Here is an 18,502-nt window from a genome sequence, read left to right as displayed (position 1 = left end):
TTGCTTTAAGTTCCATCTAAAATCTTTTTGGTTTGCAGCTGTCTTCATTTTCACGAACGATGATAATGGTGTCAGAACTTGCTGATGTAGAATCACTCCGCAATCTTGTGTATAAATTAAACCTTTGTATCAACCAGCTGGAACAGTTTGCTGTTAAATCGCATGACCTGCCTAACACCACTGGACGGTAATGCCCTATCCATTTCCCATGTTATCGTATTGCTTTAAGCATGGTATTATTTGAGTATTTTTACAGGGGTTCTCAAGCACTTACGTTTTTTGCCAAACACCAATTGAAATGTCAACTTCAACGTCATCCAGATTGCTCAAAATCAAAACAGTGGCATGGTGGCCCAGTCAGGGTGCGCCATTGTTGTTTTTAATTTCAGAAATAATTTTATGTGGAATAGAGTTTTTCCATCACTAGTAATTGCTTCATTATCCATAGCTTAGTTGTTAAATCGACTTATATATTGTAGGTGGATCCTCTGGCGTTAGTCCAAGCCATTGAGCGATATTTGATAGCTCGCGGCTATGGAACTGACGTAACTAATAGCAACGATAAGGCCGCTGCCAAGCAAAGTGTTCTTATGTTAATGGCAGATGACGATTCAGACGACGAAATTGAAGTGGATGATGATGATGATGATGATGATTATGGTCACATGGATTCACAACATTCATTTTCTTCAGGTTTTGTATTAATCGATGTACTTGAAATAAAAGCCGGTGTAGAAAATAAATTAGAGGCCTAGGTGAACTTCCTGTTTTGCTAAAACTCTGATATAACATATGTTCGTGCTTAGGTTTATCATCTTCACATACAGCAAATGCTGCAATAACTTCTCATCAAAAACGTCGGTTGGAGCTTTATATCGGCAGTAATAAGCTGCCATATAACATGACAGTTTACCAGGTGCCCTAGTTTGAGAAACTTAATCTTAGCATGGCATTGCGATTATTGATTCGTGATTATCATTTGCTACAAAGATTATATGCTAGTCAGTAAAATAACATTGCTAAAGTACTAAATTTGTTAATATAATAAAATGTCATGTCAGTCAAAATGGTAATATCATGAACCTTATTTCTTTTTTGTACTGCATCGTTGTAGGCTGTAAAGCATTTCAGTCAAGGGCAAAGTCATTCTTCAACTTCATTAATATCATCAGATGACCGTGATACTGATGAAGAAGTTCTTTCTGTTGCGAACAGTGGAGTATGGAATTCAACCCATGTTATCTAGTTAGTAGTTATAAGTAGCTGATTTTAAATGCCTGTATAATATCTGATCAGTCAAGTTCAATTCTTTGTAGAAAACTCAGCCTTGAGTTGCTCTGAAAATTTGTATTTCTGATCTGATTTCTATAAATTGTATACGAAACACTTCTTTAACTAAAGTTTTAAATTGTACCCAGGTTGTAATCTTTATATTACATAACAAATAATTGCAAATATAATATGATAAATCATTGCAGCTACAAGCTGATTAGTGAAAGTGATGTACAAAGCTCAGTTTCCGGCGGAACAAAAAGGGGATCTCATAAGCTGTCACCAAAATCATCCAAGAAAGGCGACTCCATGTTTACAAGTTAGTTTCATCCAACATTCCTTACATTGATTCACAGAGAAATTCACTGCTCACTGTGCTGTGTACCATGTGTTTGTAACTACTTCATCATATATATATCATTTAATACAGCTGTTCATTTAAAATTAATTGGTTTTCTTTTTGTTGTTGTTGCAGCTGGAATAGTTTCAAATTGTGCTTCGGCGCTAGATAACTACTTGGTAAATTCACTTCCATCTTCGTTCATTACAAGTGATCCGAGCAAAGAGGTACAACATCATCTAAATTCGTTTATTCACACAGGTTTAATCACTTTAAGACTATATTGCTTCTGCAGGTTTTATGTTTGATGCGTGTTTTGTTCGGGTTAACAACACAATGGCATAATCTTTATTCACTGAGTTCTTTGCAAAGTAATGGACGCCTTTTGCCATTGAGCGATTTTGTGAACACAAAACTTGCCACCAAATGTAATCGACAGTTGCAAGGTAATAATTAATTCTGATAATAGAAACCTTGACGTTTTTACCTTAACTCATTTATAACTTTTTCCATCCATTTTATGCAGATCCATTGATGATTATGACTGGAGAACTGCCTCCATGGCTAAGCGAACTTGCACATTCATGTCCATTTGTTCTTCCCTTTGAAGTTCGTCAGTTACTTTTCCGAATTGTTTCCTTTGACCGGGACCGCGCAATGCAGTATCTGATTGATGTTGGAGCATTACCTGATCTACAGTCATCGACATCAAATAGTGTTGGTTCTTCAATGAACCATGACAGCGGAAACCGTTTTATGCCAAAAATAGAAAAGAAAAAGGTGGGTGTTTTGTTTCACAAAATATTGTCAGCCGATTTGTAGTTGTAAATATTTGTCAGTGTATGTAATGCTAAAGTTTACTTAGATATTGTATACACTATACAGTGGAATGTTGGTTGATAAGACCACTTCAGTTACACAACCACTTTTTCCAGTTTCCTACTTTCTTAAATGGAAAGGTTTCAAGAAAGATAGTGAAATGGGGGTGGGAGAATGCTTGGTTATGCAGTTAACCAACTAATGAAAAATATTAAGATGGTTATGAATAAAAACTCATACTGTTGTAAAAACAAAGCAAAAGAACTAACTAAGAAGAGTTTGAAGTGAAGGTTGGGGTGTTGGTTGTGACTGTATTGGAAGCAATGCGCAATGAAATAAGAGAAGGGCTTTCGAGAAGTTGCTGAAAGCTAATAATTTGGCATTGGTGGTTAAAACCTTGACTTTGTTAAAGGAAGAAATTTGCGAAGTGGAAAGGCTGTACTGAGTTGGAATGTGAGTAAATCAAGTTATAGTGAGTGACAGAAATTTGATATTTGTGGAGAAGTGTGGCAAGTGGCCATGCTCTGTTTGTGGTATAGGTGTTGAGACAAATTCAGTTCAATGTACCAAAGGTTTTTGTTGGATGCTTGAAATGTGTTCTTGCGAGAAACAACCATTGAGAGAAGTAAAAGATGTGTTTGTTTATAGATTGTCATCTAAATCTAAAAAAAAAAATACATATAAAGTTAACCTTAAGAGTGCCAAACTATATCCTGTTTCTTATTTTACTTTAAAATTTGGTTAACACGGTTCAGACAACATCGTCTATATATATTGTGTTGTCGAGTATTTGGGGAAAAGATTTAATAGCATGGATAAGGGATTGGTCTTTGCTAATGCTGATTGTATGGAGAGTGTAATGAATGTTGAGCAAATAACAACATCTGATAGGACAGAAATGAGAACGGTGAGGTGGATGAGTAGTATCTCTATGAGGGAATTCTACAGAGAACACAAATCTATATTTTCGGGTGAAAATAGGAACTGAACCAGTGAGTAATGTTATATGAAAGAGTGGACTGAGATAGTTAGGGTATGTTTCTGGAACAGTCTTAAGGAATGGGTGGGTAAGTGCTTGGATGTGGAAGCGTTTTGCAAACGTAGTAGAGGAAGACCAGGGAAGAAGTGGATAGAGGTAGTTGAGAGAGGCATGACTGATCTCACAATGACCTCTAACTATTTCAAAAAATCTTTTACCAGATTATTTAGTAAATAGTTGATATAATATTGATATCTTTTTGATATAATACAAGCTCCTTGCACTTGCCTTCTCTAATGGTCTTAGGCAGAAGTCGGGAACGTATGGCTCGCGAGCCAGATATGGCTCATTTGATGACGGCCTCTGGCTTGCAGATGTTAAAAGCTAGATGCTAAATTCAGATATTTACCCTTGTCTAAAATTATTGGTTTTGCTTAAAAATGCACAAGTTAGCGTAGCGTAGCATAGCGTTAAGTGTTGAAAAATATTATATGGCTCTCATGGAAATACAATTAAAAATATGTAGCTTTCATGGCTCCCTTAGCCAAAAAGGTTCACAACCCCTGGTTTTAGGTATTGATATTGCATAAGTGGTATTGGTATGAAATCTGTAAACAAGCATCAGCTACATGTTGATGCGTATTCCCTTTACTTCAAGCCAAAGCTAAAATTAAACAAATATATATAGTGCTAATGAGAATGCAACAATATATATTTGTAGTGTGTGGCGAAACGTGAAAATCTTCTTTCCCAAGCTGAGCAACTCATCCAGGATCATGGACATTCACGTGCTATGTTGGAAGTACAGTTTGATGGGGAAGTGGGCACTGGACTTGGCCCAACATTGGAGTTTTACACATTGACAAGCCATGAGCTTCAGCGAAGTGAATTGTCTCTGTGGAGATATGATGAAAAATCAAGTAATATCGGTGCGGCTTGTTTCAGCTATCACTTTGACTGTGCTACTTTTCTTATTCTTAAGTATATCACTCAAACTAGCACGAGATTTGTCACACATTATGAATTTATTGTATTTGTATGGATGCGATTATTTCTCAGTGAAATTTCTATTAGCATTGTCATTTTGTGTTTTTCGTTATTTGGTGGGTTGCTTCTTGCCATAATTTCTTATTGCTTTTATACTATATATACATAAGCCTGGATTAACAAACTGCTGGGCCTCAAAAAGTTTTACTTTTATGTTGTCATTTTAAGGTGTTTTAACAAATTAACTCTATTAGTTAAACAAGTTTTCAACAAGATTGCACAAATTTTGAGAACAGCCTAGATAATGGAATTAATACCTTACAAAGAATAAGTTTCTTGAATTAAACATAAAATTAACTGGGGTGTCTGTGGCATCACACTTGCTACTACGTTAATCCGGTCTTTTATATACTAACAAAAAATATTTGCTTGCTACTACTTAGCTTATTTTTGCTTCTTCGTTTGTGTTATGCTTTTCAAAAATACTAAAATTAAGTAGTATTTACAAAACTATACTGGTTTTACATTGCAGTGTTCTCAGGTTGTCCTGTTATGGTTACGATAATAAAATAATACCGAGTTATATTTTTTTATCGCTTAATGCTTGCAGAAAGTAGCAGAGAGCGTGAAACTAACTCATTGAAAAAGTTTCCAAAGAAAACGTCCGAAATTGTCAACGAAGAAGAAGCTAATTTTTCCCCTACTGCTGAGACTACTTTTGTGCATTCCTCTGTTGGACTTTACCCTCTTCCTGTTGGTCGAACTGCTAAGATTGGAGTTGTATCAAAAACTTGTGCAAAATTTAGATTCCTTGGAAAATTCTTGGCAAAAGCACTGATGGATTCCAGAATGGTTTGAATAAATTCATTTGCAAAAAATCAGATATATATTACTGTATATACTGACTTATTTTTTCCAATTATTTATTAAGAACAATTTTAGCCCACGTTAATACATCGTATTCAATTTTGGGTTAGATTGACATACCTCTCAGCAGTATTTGTTACAAATGGCTGCTTGGAAGAGATGCTGATATCACTTGGTTTGATTTGGGAGAAGTTGATCCGATCTTTTTTATGACCTTTAACAAACTTAGAAGCATACTTCATCAGCGTATGATCATTGAAAGAGATGCCCTAGTAAGTTGTGTTTAATATTTGGAGGAAGTTGAATACGATCTGATGATTTTTTCAGCCACTTTTGGCGGCACATATACATTTTCAGCGTTTCTCGCTGCTGCCTAGTCTATGGCACAGGTATAATGCAATAACCGTTCAACTAACTGTAGGTTATAGCGCAGGCTAAGTTTTAAAATGTTTAAACTTTTAGCTGTGTTGTGTTGACCAAAAAAGCAACATTTTTTGCTAAATAGACATTTTGTGTATTGGTCTAACTGCAAACACCAGTTCCTAAAAACTTCAGCAAAAACATCGTACAAACGTCTCGTTCAAATTTACAGCATAGCAATTAGCAATGCATGTGCATTTGTGCATATTGTGTCTGCACATGGTTGAGCTGCCGACTACCTCAAGCTGCTCAAACTTAACTGCCAGAAAGGGCCACTTTTTTAAAAGTTGGTTTGGTTTAGACTAACTCACAAGTTGGTGAAAAAAAACATATTTTTCGGAAACATTGACCACGTTTGCCAAAAAGTTGCCTGACCTTAATTTTGGCCACCTATTGGTTCTGAAAATTCGCCAATTGTGTCATGTTATATAGAGTGATATGGATGAAAAAATATCTTTAATGACAATGGATGGATGTTCCTTGGAAGATTTAGGTCTCGATTTCTTACTACCAGGATTTCCAAATATTGAGTTGATGAAAGGAGGTTCCAAGATCTCTCTCTCCATAAATAACATCGATAAATATTTAAATGTAGGTATTTTTTGGCTGCTAGTTTACTGTGGCTGTACTTGTCATTGTTTTGCCAATGTAAAGGGTCTTAACATGCTTACGTTTCTGTGTACATGTTGAATAGTTGATCGCTCATTGGACTCTCATCGAAGGTGTGCGGCAACAATTGGATGCAATGCGTGACGGATTCCAGTCTGTTTTCCCTATGCAAGCCATAGACTATTTTTTTGCTGACGAGGTAACATTTTACTTAGACAACATAGAAAGTTTGCATCAGTTTACCTTGTTTTGACTACACCAAGGCCTAAGTTTACTGCATTGATACGAGTTTGTTAACTGTAGTTATGGTTCATATATTTGTTTTATAACCGACTGTACTGTGGTATCTTTTTATTCAGATGGATCAGCTTTTCTGTGGTAAGCGATATCAACCATGGACTGAACGAGAATTAGCAGATTCTTGTAGAACGGACCATGGCTACACTCATGAAAGTGAAGCTGTCCGGGCGTTGTTTCGAGTCCTTTCTCAATATGACATCACAGAGCAGAGAGCTTTTTTGCAGTTTGTAACTGGAAGTCCACGTCTTCCTGTTGGAGGTAATTCAGTTTAAAGACAAATTGGTAACATCAGCATTACCTTGCAATGAGTTATTATCCTTGGCTAACTATACTGATTGTGTTGTCCTAGGACCTAGATGGTAAACAAATTATAGCAAGTAAAGTGGTGCGTTTCGTTTACGGTGTCAGAAAGAGAAGTGTTATCTGCGTGATAGGTTAGGTCAGGGCTTCCCAAACTGGGGGTCGCGACCCCGCAAGGGGTCGCGTAACGAACTTCAGGGGTCGCAGAGCGTATACCAATTTTACACGAAGTACAAAATACAATCAAAACAAAATATCGTTCCAGCCTAATCAACATTGAAACCGCCTTAAGACAAGCATTAACAGATATTGAGCCACGGCTGGACTTGCTTTGTAGCAGAAAGCAGTCGCACCAATCACACTGAATAAATGTGTGTGCTTTTTTGTTTCCAGTAGCCTACATATGTGTAAAGTAGTAAGTAGGCTTTGAGTACTGGTTGCTTAAATTCAGTCTTTGCATCTCAATAAATGTCACTAATGACTAATGTATATCTCGCACTGCTAATCAATTTAAACGTTAAGGGTCGCGGAAAACTTCAGAAGTTTGAAAGGGGTCGCGAGCAAAAAAGTTTGGGAAGCCCTGGGTTAGGTAGCACTCTGCCACTTTTTTATCTCCCATAGATATTCATTGTTTTGGGCGTTAAAATACTCAGCTGTCGGCGTACCTCTTTACCTCGGCGCATTCAACTGATTTTCCAGTTATGTTTAAAATCATTCCATGGCGAGACCTTCGACAGACCAGTGTTTGTTTTTGCTCGAAAAATAAAACGTACCTTAAGCTTTCTGGTCTTTGTCATTCAACTGTAAGCTATAACTACGTTCGATGAAAGCCTAGGTTCTTATTTTACACAAAAGGGTGCCTTCAGATATATTATTTGATGTATTCATTGAAAAAGCTTAAATTAATCATTTATTTAGCAAAAATTCTTCTTTATGAACTTTTTAGGACTTCGTGCTTTGCATCCCTCTCTTACCATAGTGCGCAAGTCGAGTGAAGAAGGCCACAGTCCTGATGAATATCTTCCATCTGTGATGACGTGCGTTAATTATCTTAAACTTCCGGAATATTCAAGTGAAACTGTGTTAAGACAGCGATTAGAAAAAGCAGCATTAGAAGGGCAAAAGTCTTTTCTGTTATCCTAATTTTAAATTGGTTAGTTAAGCTGCTTATATTTCCAAAATTTTATAACTGAAAATTGTTTTAGTGTTGTTGTCCATGTTTACCAGTTTTCTCTGATACAAATTTACTGATTACTTGTGCAAACCAGCCCTTGCTATAACAACACTGTCCATCTTGTTGCATTACCTTGTCATTAAGCATACAACGTTTAGTGTGAAACGTGAACTGAATTTGTGTTTTGCGGCAATTTTCCTTTCACCCTGCTCACATATTTTGTATGGTCACCGGGTCGCATTCGAGGCCAATACTTGACTTTTTTTGTATATGTTCTGTGTTTGAAGCGTCATGATATTATGGGCTTAATTTTGCTTCACTAATGCGTTATTTACGTTGGTGCAAATTTAGAAATTAATACCAAAAGGTCACCTGGATTTTGTTGGCTTAATAATTTCAAGTGCGACCCTTTTTCTAAATATCCATCGTTTTTAGAAAGCTCCGACCCGTATAAAAACTTTGCTAAAGGTAATTCTTCCGTGTTTATTTATTGGCTGTTACTTTGATTAAACCGTAGCAGCATGGCGCTTTTTGCTTGTATGCAAGCTTCAATACAAAACAATGAAGGGACGAGTCTGGTATTTAGCAGAAATTATCGTTGTTGCGTTGGACAGGTAGCACGTCCAATTAAATGTTGCACTGCATTTATAACAGGCAAGTTAGAAGAATTTCGTTGATCATGGACGTCGTGGTGATTGTTAGAATTAGTGGCTTGTAGTTACTTTTCAGCCAATGCAGATGTCCCCAATTTATCAAAGAAATACGGTAAAACAGCCAGATTTTATTTTTAATGGTTTCGTTGGAATTGCACCCAAGTGATATTTACGGTGCCCAAGGAGCTGCACCCAATGTAATTGCTCCCACACGGATTCAGAGAGTTACCTTGGGTTTTCTGAGCCCGGGACACAAGCAGTATTTGCTCCCCTACTTATCAAGATAAATAATAAAAGCGAACAATAATAATGGAATTTGCTTAATTTTCGCATTATTTGACCACTACGTCCAAAATACGCAAGTTTTTTTTATTTCAAAAATGCATTCTAATGTTTATATGTACAATAATAACTGGAAACTTATGTTGCACAATTTTGAAGCACCGTTAAAAGATAATTTGTAAAGACAAGTGCAGCAAAATTTTGATGGGGCTTGCCAATATTGTGGTGAAGTGGATAAATTAAGAGTTAACGAAGAAATATTTAATAACTTTTTGAAACTTTCACTTTGAAATTGAACAAGGATGTAACTGTACCTGTTCAATAGCGTATCAAGAAGTTGTTCTCAACTTGTTCAATAGCGTGTCAATGGTTTTAAATGTCCTCAGAAACCTAATGTTGTAACCTTGTTTGCAACCAGTCATAAGCTATAATATTACAGATGAAAACGTACAAGAAACCGGTATACGGCATTTCAAAGGCGTTCTAAAGTCGTTTTAGAGGCATAAAACCCCAAAATTTTGCATTTCCCGCATTTTGGACGAGGTCTGAGGTGAAAAAGTGCTGGAATTTTAGAAATTATACTAGGCTTAAACACAATATGGTGGGGCAAACGATTGTTTTGAAAGCAAAAGTGGGGCCTCGGGTATCAAAATAGAAAAAGTGAAAAAAACAGTGTCGGTTTGCACGGTTTAAAACATAAATACGTTTTACCTATATACCAAAAGGCATCATCAGTCTCGAGCATGTGTAGAATCAATATTTATCAATTTTTCTATCTAGCATATATAGTGCAGCTTGCTAAACCAATGGACGTTTGCCTCTATACTAACCGCTGTTTGAAGTGCTCATCCAAGGTTGCTACAAGCTCTTATTCTGGGACAAAAAATATCGAAAACACTGCGAGACTATGAGTTTTAATATTAGAATATGATCTGCTTTATACAATGATATTTTCGATAGTCCATGGGTGCAAAACTGTGTTTACAATCTCTACTACCAACCAATCCATAACATCAAACAGGAATTATTTTTCAGGGTTTTAAGCAGCTGATGTAGCAGTAATATGGACTTTTTTTACCAATGACTCGATCGCTGTGATAAGCGTTGGTATTTGCTTACAGTAGAATGTCAATTTTGATAAATTCGTTCATATTGGATCGAAGTAAAATTACAGCTGACTGTAAGACATCGGTGCTTTTCTCACGCATGTGGCCACGTGTCAAATAGGTTACAGGTATTCACAAAGGGCCTTAAAAATATGATATTAGTTTACGCTTGTTGCTTATCTTGTTTAACTAATGACGTCAGTCCACATGGGCCTGTTACTTTAGTTCCCATATTCTTTTATGTAGTCATTCTTAATAGGTTTACTGTTTTGTGAAAAATGTTTTTATTATTTTTTATCTGCATTTTGGCAGCAAAACCAGTTGTTGTTCAACTGGAAAAAAGTGAAGTATCGGAGGATTATCAATATCAAGCTAGAGTAACCTACGAATTTTCATTTGTCCTACAGCCGCGAGATCGACAATGCTTTTATCAACCCATTTACAGTGGATCAAAATTAAAATTTTCGTACAAGGTAAGACGGTACTTTAAGTCTAATTGTTTTCGTAATAAAGAGTCAACATAACACATCTTAAAAATTTGTTATTTGAGCACCTATATGAAGTTGTTTCAGCCCATACTCAATTTCTCATGCAAGAAAAATACGCAAGTTGGGTTGAAACTGCAGTAGACTTAATTCGCTACAAGTTAGATATTGATTTTGCCCGAGCGCGTCGAAACTGTTAGAGACGTTATATTAGTAGTTTAGAAGTACATTAGTCCTAACACAGATTTGTATATGTCATCTGGCTCCTGAGATATCTGACTAATAGATTTCTGAATGCGTGTCCAGTGTAGAAAACCTCTAAACTATCAGTTAATTAATAGTAGCACTCAGAATGCAATAAGAATAAATCATGTTGTATTGTTCTGTATACAGGCTACATTGCTGACAAACAAATCAATAATCTCGTAACGTAGTGCGTAAGGGCCTGATAACTTCATGTCTGTACTCATCTCTCTTATTAAAGGAGAAAATGTATATAAGTTATATATAATCGAAACAGCATATGTAGCAGACGGTAAGTCGTGACCAGTACGACAAATAAAGGAAACACGATAACTGATGTACCTTGATGCGAAACATGTTGCAATAACCAGTACGTAACACTGTTTCAGTTAGGAAATCAGAGTAGGACAGGTAATTAAAATCTGGCCACAAGCTTATGAAATCACTAGAGGATATAATAGATAGAAATATAATACCGTTAATACATGATATTGCAAAATTGCTTGAAAAATTTATCAGCTTCATATTCAAGAGGGGAAAAAGGCAATTAGCAGAAGGTGTTGCATTGATTTATAATTAAGATGGAGGACGAGCAAATTTAATAATATCATACATGTTATGGAGAAAAGAAGAAGGCAATAAGTTTTGCGCAATATGTTTTTCAACAAGGAAATAAGATTCTGACGAGGTTCATAATAATGGAAGACGTATGCATAATGTAATCAGATTTTTTTCATGTTAATCAGGGGACAAGTTGGTAGCGACAAATAGTTACTAACAAAACTAGTGGAGATTAACTTTAGTTAACAGTTATAGGTTTTAGCTAAACTCATAAATTGATGGTTATCTTACCGGTATGGTGGGAGGTCTTAAGAGTAGGTTTAGGGAAAATTATCTGCATGTAGCTTGGCTTTTGCTCTTGGCCGAAGTGGTTGAGATATGTACCTAGAAATATTATCTTAAATATTTATTGGTAGTTTGTTACATGTAGTTCATTTATTTGGTCACAAACAGTAGTTTACTAGTTTGCAGTTCAAACATAGCACTTATCATGTCATCTGTCGGTAGCGTATAACGGTTGCTAATGCAGGTTCTCACTGCATCCACTGCGATGTCGTCAAATGCGATTATCGCTGAAGTGCGCAGGCCAAATGGAGAGTCATTATACCGGGTCCATCTGAATTCAGAAGCGGAATCGCCGATGTGGGACATTACATCTAAAGGTATAAAAATCGCAAAGTATAATACAGCAACATTTATTGAAATACGCTTGATTTTATTGTAAACATCTCTGCTATAAAAAAAATTTTCAGTTTTAAGCTATTTCACGTTCTTTTTAAGTGTTTTCGATGCATGCTACAGTATTTTCTAACAAATTTCTTGATAACCACAACTTATTTTAGACCAATAGAACACAAGTTTGTTATTGAATAACATGATTGATAAGAATAAGATAATAGCTTTTGAAAAACTCTGACAATTTTACGTCATAAAATAACTTCCTACAGTATTTAGCACGGCACAACAGACAATCAAAATGTACATGCCACAAACAAAAATGTTTGGTTAATTGTTTCTGATCATTCCAAATTTTAGTTGGCTTGTAATCACTTTTGGTATAGAGTTTAAAACTTTTTAAAACACTGCAGCTTCATATAAATCTTTCGATTACAGTTATGAGCGTAATGTTTATAATAATGGCTTAATAATAATGGCTTACCTGAACTAAAGGTAATATAACTTGTCCAATCTTGATTTCTATAAATTTCTTCATTTTATCTATTGTTCTCAGATCTATTGGCCATGCACTTTCTCAAATCGTGTGCGTGCACTGAACTTGAACTTCATATTTGCATATTTTGAAAGTATATCTATAATGACCTTGTATATATATGTTCAGGAGATTATGAGTTTTGTTTCAACAATTTTATGGCAAAATTTCTGGAGAAGAAAATTGAAGTTTTTATTGGAATAATACACCCTCATGTTTTTGACGAAGTAAAACAACTAGGAAACGATACTGTTGAAATGTACCATAATATGACGGTAAGATAATTTACAGCATTTTAATCTCATATACTCTCGAGTCATATCTTTCCGTACGAAATTTAAATACTATAGAATCATAGATATTCCAACTGAATTTTTTGCATTTTTTATTCGTGGCATTGTGGTATAGTTAACTGCATTTGCACTCTACTCTATGGCAGAGCACTATAATACCAGTCTAAATATAAACTTGGTCTGTATTTCAAAAGCTGGAATAAACTTTGCAATTTGTCTGTCCTCATGGAAATGAGTAAAAGATCTTCAAGTTTACTCGTCCACACAAACTTTACTGCTAGATTTATTTTTACATAAAATCTGCAAAATTAACAATACGGAGGGCTAATAATAAACTTTGGAGGTAAACTTCTGGTTAAACTGCATACCATAATAATACCCCATATAGCGCTTTCTTGGGTTTGATAAAATACTGTCTACATATATTTTCCGCAAAACATTATAACAAATTTTGCTTTCAAACTTGAACTCTTATACGTTTAAAGTCTTTTTTTAATACATCGTCCATCAATGAAGTAGCTTAAAACGCACAGTCGGTGTTTAAAAAAAGAAAGACAAAATTGGAATCGGGGTTAAAGTATATATGCCAAGTATATTAGTTAAAAAGTCTGTTTGGATTATTTCTTAAAACTGATGAAATTTTTGAGGGTTGTTCTACGCTTTCCATATTATTACACTATAGTAAAATGTTTAGCACATTATGCACTCCAGCATTTTCATACAGTTTTAACTGCTATTGTTGATCTGGTAGTTGAGTTTACCTAAAAATGATTTCTCCAAATATTGATAAAGTTTATTTTTTGGACTTAAGTTATTTGGAAATTTAGTTAACATCGTTTTTAGTTTGTAGCTATGAGTCATGTGAATAATAAAAAAGCAGTGATTTCAGTGAAAGTAAGAGTTTTTCGGTAACGTCAATTTTTAGTAAATTGAACTGGCGAGAAAACCGTAGATGCGAAGTTTCATGGTTGTGGGGCCAATACTAATGAAGCTCTACGGTCAATAAAGAGTCAATTATTTTATTGTTGAGTAATGAGTTCAACTTTTTTGTAATAAATACGGTTAGTCAAAATACCGGTAGGAAAAATATGTTTCGCTTCGCAATCTTTGTCGAGTACAGATTGCTATCTGGTGATACTGATAAAGATTGTGGTGCATGTATAATTAATTAAACAAACTCAGACGAAAATATGTGCGACTGTGTTGCAATCAAATAGTGTGGGGACAAGGTGGCTTGACACTTCATTTTAGAGGCAAGTTTTTTTTTAGGTAAAAGCGTTTGAAGTACAGTGCAGTATCCTCTTGGATACTCAGGATTTTTACCTTTTGGTGGAATCAGTGTTCATTGTAATAGAATAAAAAGCTTAAAAGCATTACATTATTTAGTAAATTTTAGTTAATTTGATAGAGTCAATATTTATGAGTTTTTAAGTCAATAAAAACTTGCCTTGCCCTAGCGATAACGCATACTCCAATCCCGCATGTTTCATTGGTGTGCAATCAGCCAAAACGGGCAAAAAATATTGTAATCAAGGTAATATTACAATTAAATTATAATAGGCTTTTAGTGTTTAAACTACATGTCTTGGTACATTTCAACCAAAACAATTTGTATGTTAACAAAAAACACCCATAATTTTATTTTCATGGTTGTACGTATAACTTTTATCGGACATTTGCAAGTATTGAACTGGTCTTACTGGATTTTTGCTAATACAATTGCAGTAGAGGTGCCCTGTTTTGTTGATACCTGTAGCGAAAAGCTATGAGCAAGTTCAAATCAAATCTGACTGGTTTTATTGAATACGTATATAGGAGCAAGTGTGGAACATCCTTGGTACGGTTTTCCACGTTGTACATTCGATGCATTTCATGAGAAACTTTGCAAACGTTGATATGACCAACGCGTTAGCAAATCTTGCGTTTGTAAACAGGTGAAAGACTTATTTTGTAATAATTTATATAATTATAGTATATACATATTGTGTAATTGTAGTATAATTACATTAAACTATCCGTTAGTAAATAGCCTAGATTATTTCTAGTGCAATCCTGAGTGCAAGGACTTGTGTATATTTTTGGTATGTTGTCGGGATATTCATCTACAAACTGAGAAAAGTCTTTGTATGACTTAAATTTAGCAATGACTTATTACCGTTCGATTCTCGGGTACGAGGTTTTTATTGTTAAATTTTTTGATAGACGCATTATTCATTATTTTACTTTTTTGCCCTAATTAGGAATTGTTTACGGGAACTATAGTGACCAGTGGGCATAGCCATAGGTGATTGCCGTTCGCCTTACCAAGGCCTTCTGAGGTCGGATACAAAGAAAAATTAACGACCAGTTCTACGTACATAACTAGATTGAACGTCGCTGTGTTTGTTTTGCCGTTTGCTATACAACTTTAATGATGTCAAGCCTTTCGACACTCGAACTGTCTGTGCCAACCAAATTTTCCAAAATATGTTTGACCGAGCGCTGTCCAGCAGCGATGCATCTGGCCGTGTGAGGGCCATTTTTTGTTTAACTCAAACTGTGTAAGTTCTTTTTTATAAAATTTTCCCGGTAATATTGTTGCGTGGTTTTCAACAAGGTTTGTAAGCTTCTATACATTTGCTCGGCAAGTTTCTTGTTATATGGTTGAGAAAAACCGCAAATGTTGAGGTTGTTTTTGTCTTTTCTTTTTTATCCCTTTTTACACTACTTTCTTTTAATGAAAATCTCTTAGAAACTATAATGGCATTTAACAAAAAAACAATATAATGAACAGTATTTTTGAAGAAAACGAGACAAGTAAAATAAAAAGATACTGTTTCAAGATTTAATTTGTCATTTGCACGGTCTGGTAAGAATTATGCTGGTTTTACAGGGAGCGTAAGATATCCGAGACGTTCAACGACCAGTGTCGAAAAGTTATCAAGGTGTCCCGATGAAGAATAATTCGGACGTAAAATGTCCCACATTTTCCAGTAAAAAATAAAAACAAATTAAACGTTTACATACTACTATTTTCGTTGAGGAATTGTATAGACTTTATCCGAAATATGGGTTATTTGTTTCAAATCTAGTCGCACTTACAGTATGTTATTGGTAAAAGCAGTTCTCATACAGTTTCAAACTTTCTTATTAAAATATATCGCTGCTTCATTTCGAGATATTTTTGGGATGTCCAAAATTGCATACAAATATTGACAATTTTTGTTATTCTTATGAATGACATGATTCGCAAAAAGTAAGAAATCAACTGCAATACGTTGATTTTTTTGAATGATCGATTGCATAAGCTGGACAGTCAAATAGTTGCGCTAAGTTTTGACTATTTTGTTTTATAAAATATAAACAGATTAATTTTTTCAATCAAAAAAAATGGCAAGTTTACGCTTGATTATGATGTAGCTTTAGATTCGATTTGATTTTGCGCGAATATCAAATTTTATTACTCGTATTCTCCCGAATCCTTCTGTTTTTAATTTGGAACATCTTTATATTTTGCATTCCATGACGAAGAGTGCTTTTTCTGACGCCCTAGTTAATTTCAAAATCTGGAATCTCTCAGCAACGTACGCAAAGTGTTTGAAATTTCAACAACATTGCGAGTTTTGTCGATTTTTCGCAAACGCTGAAAACTCCGTGTTCGACTTCACGAGGTCACATCCGGTATTACAGACGACGACTAGTAAAACAGAACAAAGTAATAAGTTAGGCCGGCTTTTCGGGTCGGGTAAATAAAAAAAAAGAATTAATAGAACTGAGTACCAATCATAAACTGCCCACGAATTGTTAAAAACAGATTTATCACGGTACACAAAGGTGTTGAAAACCGCGAAATCGGTCTTACGGTAAGAAAAGCAGCGAACGATACTACAATAAAGATAGTATAATCCACTAAATAAATTTACGTTTGGAACAGCTGATTATACAGTAGATTCATTAAGCAGCGTATATTTAAATAAACAGGCAATTTTCCTGTTTCCCATTCAATTTATTTATTTAATTTTCCATTTATTTATTTTCCTGTTTAAAGCAAATTGCAAAGATAAGTTAAAGTATGGTGGATTTGTGATCGCAAAATAGTAAAATCAATCTCGTACCATCTGTTCCTTCAGTTTGTTGAACTTTAAAAATTCCAATAATTTTAATCGGTTTTGCTAATTTTAGTAACCGGCTGAGTTCCACCACTACTTTTAATGATAATTATGTAGCGCTTCTGAGTTAGCCTATAAAGAATCATATTCTTAAAATCTTCAATTAGACTGTAGAAAATGTGTTTACTGTCTTGGCTTTGATGTTCGTTCTGCGTATTAGTCGTAAATCACAACACATTGCTCCTAAATTCAATGTTTTTTTATGATTTCAGATGCTCCATTGTTCTAATACTGCTAATCGTAACGATTGCTTGGTTGCAAACATACTCATTGAAGAGGTTATTTCATAGCAGAATCCATCGATCTTCTGAGAAACCTCGAGCCTAATATGAATTGCAGAACCTCATGCCTTGGATCATTTGCTTCATTGAAAAATTGTCCTATTAATTTTAGAAAGTGAAATTGTTTTAGATATATATCGTATGTTAGGATATCTTCGCTAATTCCGCCAGAAAAACACAAATTTACAATTTTCTTTGTCTAAGAAAGATAATTTAGAATAGTGTATCGCTCAAGATGGGACACTTTATTCAAATGTGGTTTGTCATTGACTAGTTTTTGAGTGCTACTATCATTTCGCCTTGAGTTGTTTAATGCTTTTCTAGGAATATGCAAAGCACCACCAAACTAATACCGAGGTATTCAGGTATTAAAGTCAAAAGAATGAGCTCAAACCAAAAAAATACAAGTAGAGAACTGACATTTTATAAAGACTGTGGTTGTAGTTTTACATCTATGCACAAATGTCACTCGATGATGAATACATTGTGACATAAAACAATGTTGAAAATGCTTTTACTAAAGCTGTTCATCAAATGACTATTTTTCGGAAGAAACTAAAATTAAGACAAGTGCATCGTTTGGGAATTACTTGTAGTCTTTATACTTATAGCAATTTTGTTTTTATACCGGTAATGTTGAGGAATTCGATTAGAATCGGTATGGTATCATAATATTTATCTTTGGACTAAAGAAAGCCTTAAACTCGGTGACGATTCCCCACCCATTCGAGCACTGGTTACCGAGCTAGCCGTGCAAGTTATAAGTTACATATTTTTTGTTTGTATATTCATATTGTGTTGTCCGAATTTGTAACTGTTCATCACGAGTCAGGACCATTGGCCACGAACAAGAACAAAAATCGGCAATGCCTTTCCCAAGGGCACAACAACGGTAGCGTCACTAGATTTTCAACACGGGCCACATTATTGCAAGCTCTAACCACACGGTTACAGAGCCGACAATTAAAAGTACAGATTAAAATCTGTGGCCGTTGCCGCCGATTGACGATGATGCTCTTTGTACATTCCCCAAACGAACAGTCTTTTATTGTGAAAGCTGACTTGGACGACGGCGGACAGAGCTTTCTTGACCTTCGTCAGAACCTGGAGCGAGAGCGACTCGAATCTGATAGCATGAAAAACTTATCTTAACTGCTTGCTTATGGGGTTGCA

At 35.1% G+C, this 18,502-nt stretch overlaps 2 protein-coding genes across 6 annotated transcripts in view; both read left to right on the top strand.

Annotated features, from left to right (window-relative positions):
• Positions 1–8,637, top strand: part of LOC143448884 (E3 ubiquitin-protein ligase TRIP12-like) — a 35,610-nt gene extending 26,973 nt beyond the window's left edge. For 3 of the 4 annotated variants that reach the window (XM_076948810.1, XM_076948811.1, XM_076948808.1), the window contains 16 exons: positions 39–187; positions 257–362; positions 480–693; positions 807–916; positions 1,115–1,245; positions 1,479–1,591; positions 1,748–1,839; positions 1,908–2,058; positions 2,139–2,392; positions 4,132–4,339; positions 5,008–5,249; positions 5,375–5,536; positions 6,117–6,275; positions 6,379–6,492; positions 6,653–6,851; positions 7,840–8,637. In XM_076948810.1, the coding sequence (XP_076804925.1) occupies positions 39–187; positions 257–362; positions 480–693; positions 807–916; positions 1,115–1,245; positions 1,479–1,591; positions 1,748–1,839; positions 1,908–2,058; positions 2,139–2,392; positions 4,132–4,339; positions 5,008–5,249; positions 5,375–5,536; positions 6,117–6,275; positions 6,379–6,492; positions 6,653–6,851; positions 7,840–8,036 (2,601 nt within the window). In that variant the 3' untranslated portion in view covers positions 8,037–8,637. The remainder of the gene's footprint in view (positions 1–38; positions 188–256; positions 363–479; positions 694–806; positions 917–1,114; positions 1,246–1,478; positions 1,592–1,747; positions 1,840–1,907; positions 2,059–2,138; positions 2,393–4,131; positions 4,340–5,007; positions 5,250–5,374; positions 5,537–6,116; positions 6,276–6,378; positions 6,493–6,652; positions 6,852–7,839) is intronic. The other variant, XM_076948809.1, reaches the window with a different exon arrangement.
• Positions 8,638–10,357: 1,720 nt separating this feature from the next.
• On the top strand, positions 10,358–17,829 carry LOC143449396 (transmembrane emp24 domain-containing protein 5-like). Of its 2 annotated transcripts, none has more exons than XM_076949578.1 (5): positions 10,358–10,581; positions 11,927–12,059; positions 12,737–12,882; positions 14,716–14,834; positions 17,261–17,829. In XM_076949578.1, the coding sequence occupies exons 1-5, from the start codon at positions 10,387–10,389 to the stop codon at positions 17,373–17,375; spliced, it is 708 nt and encodes a 235-aa protein (XP_076805693.1). In that variant the 5' UTR covers positions 10,358–10,386; the 3' UTR covers positions 17,376–17,829. The 2 variants fall into 2 exon arrangements, with proteins under 2 accessions (XP_076805693.1, XP_076805694.1); XM_076949579.1 differs by lacking the exon at positions 10,358–10,581 and adding an exon at positions 11,559–11,773.
• Positions 17,830–18,502: the final 673 nt, after the last annotated feature.

This window comes from Clavelina lepadiformis, chromosome 3 (genome assembly GCF_947623445.1).
Source record: "Clavelina lepadiformis chromosome 3, kaClaLepa1.1, whole genome shotgun sequence".
Classification (NCBI taxonomy): domain Eukaryota; kingdom Metazoa; phylum Chordata; class Ascidiacea; order Aplousobranchia; family Clavelinidae; genus Clavelina; species Clavelina lepadiformis.
This window is presented reverse-complemented; position numbering and strand designations above follow the sequence as displayed.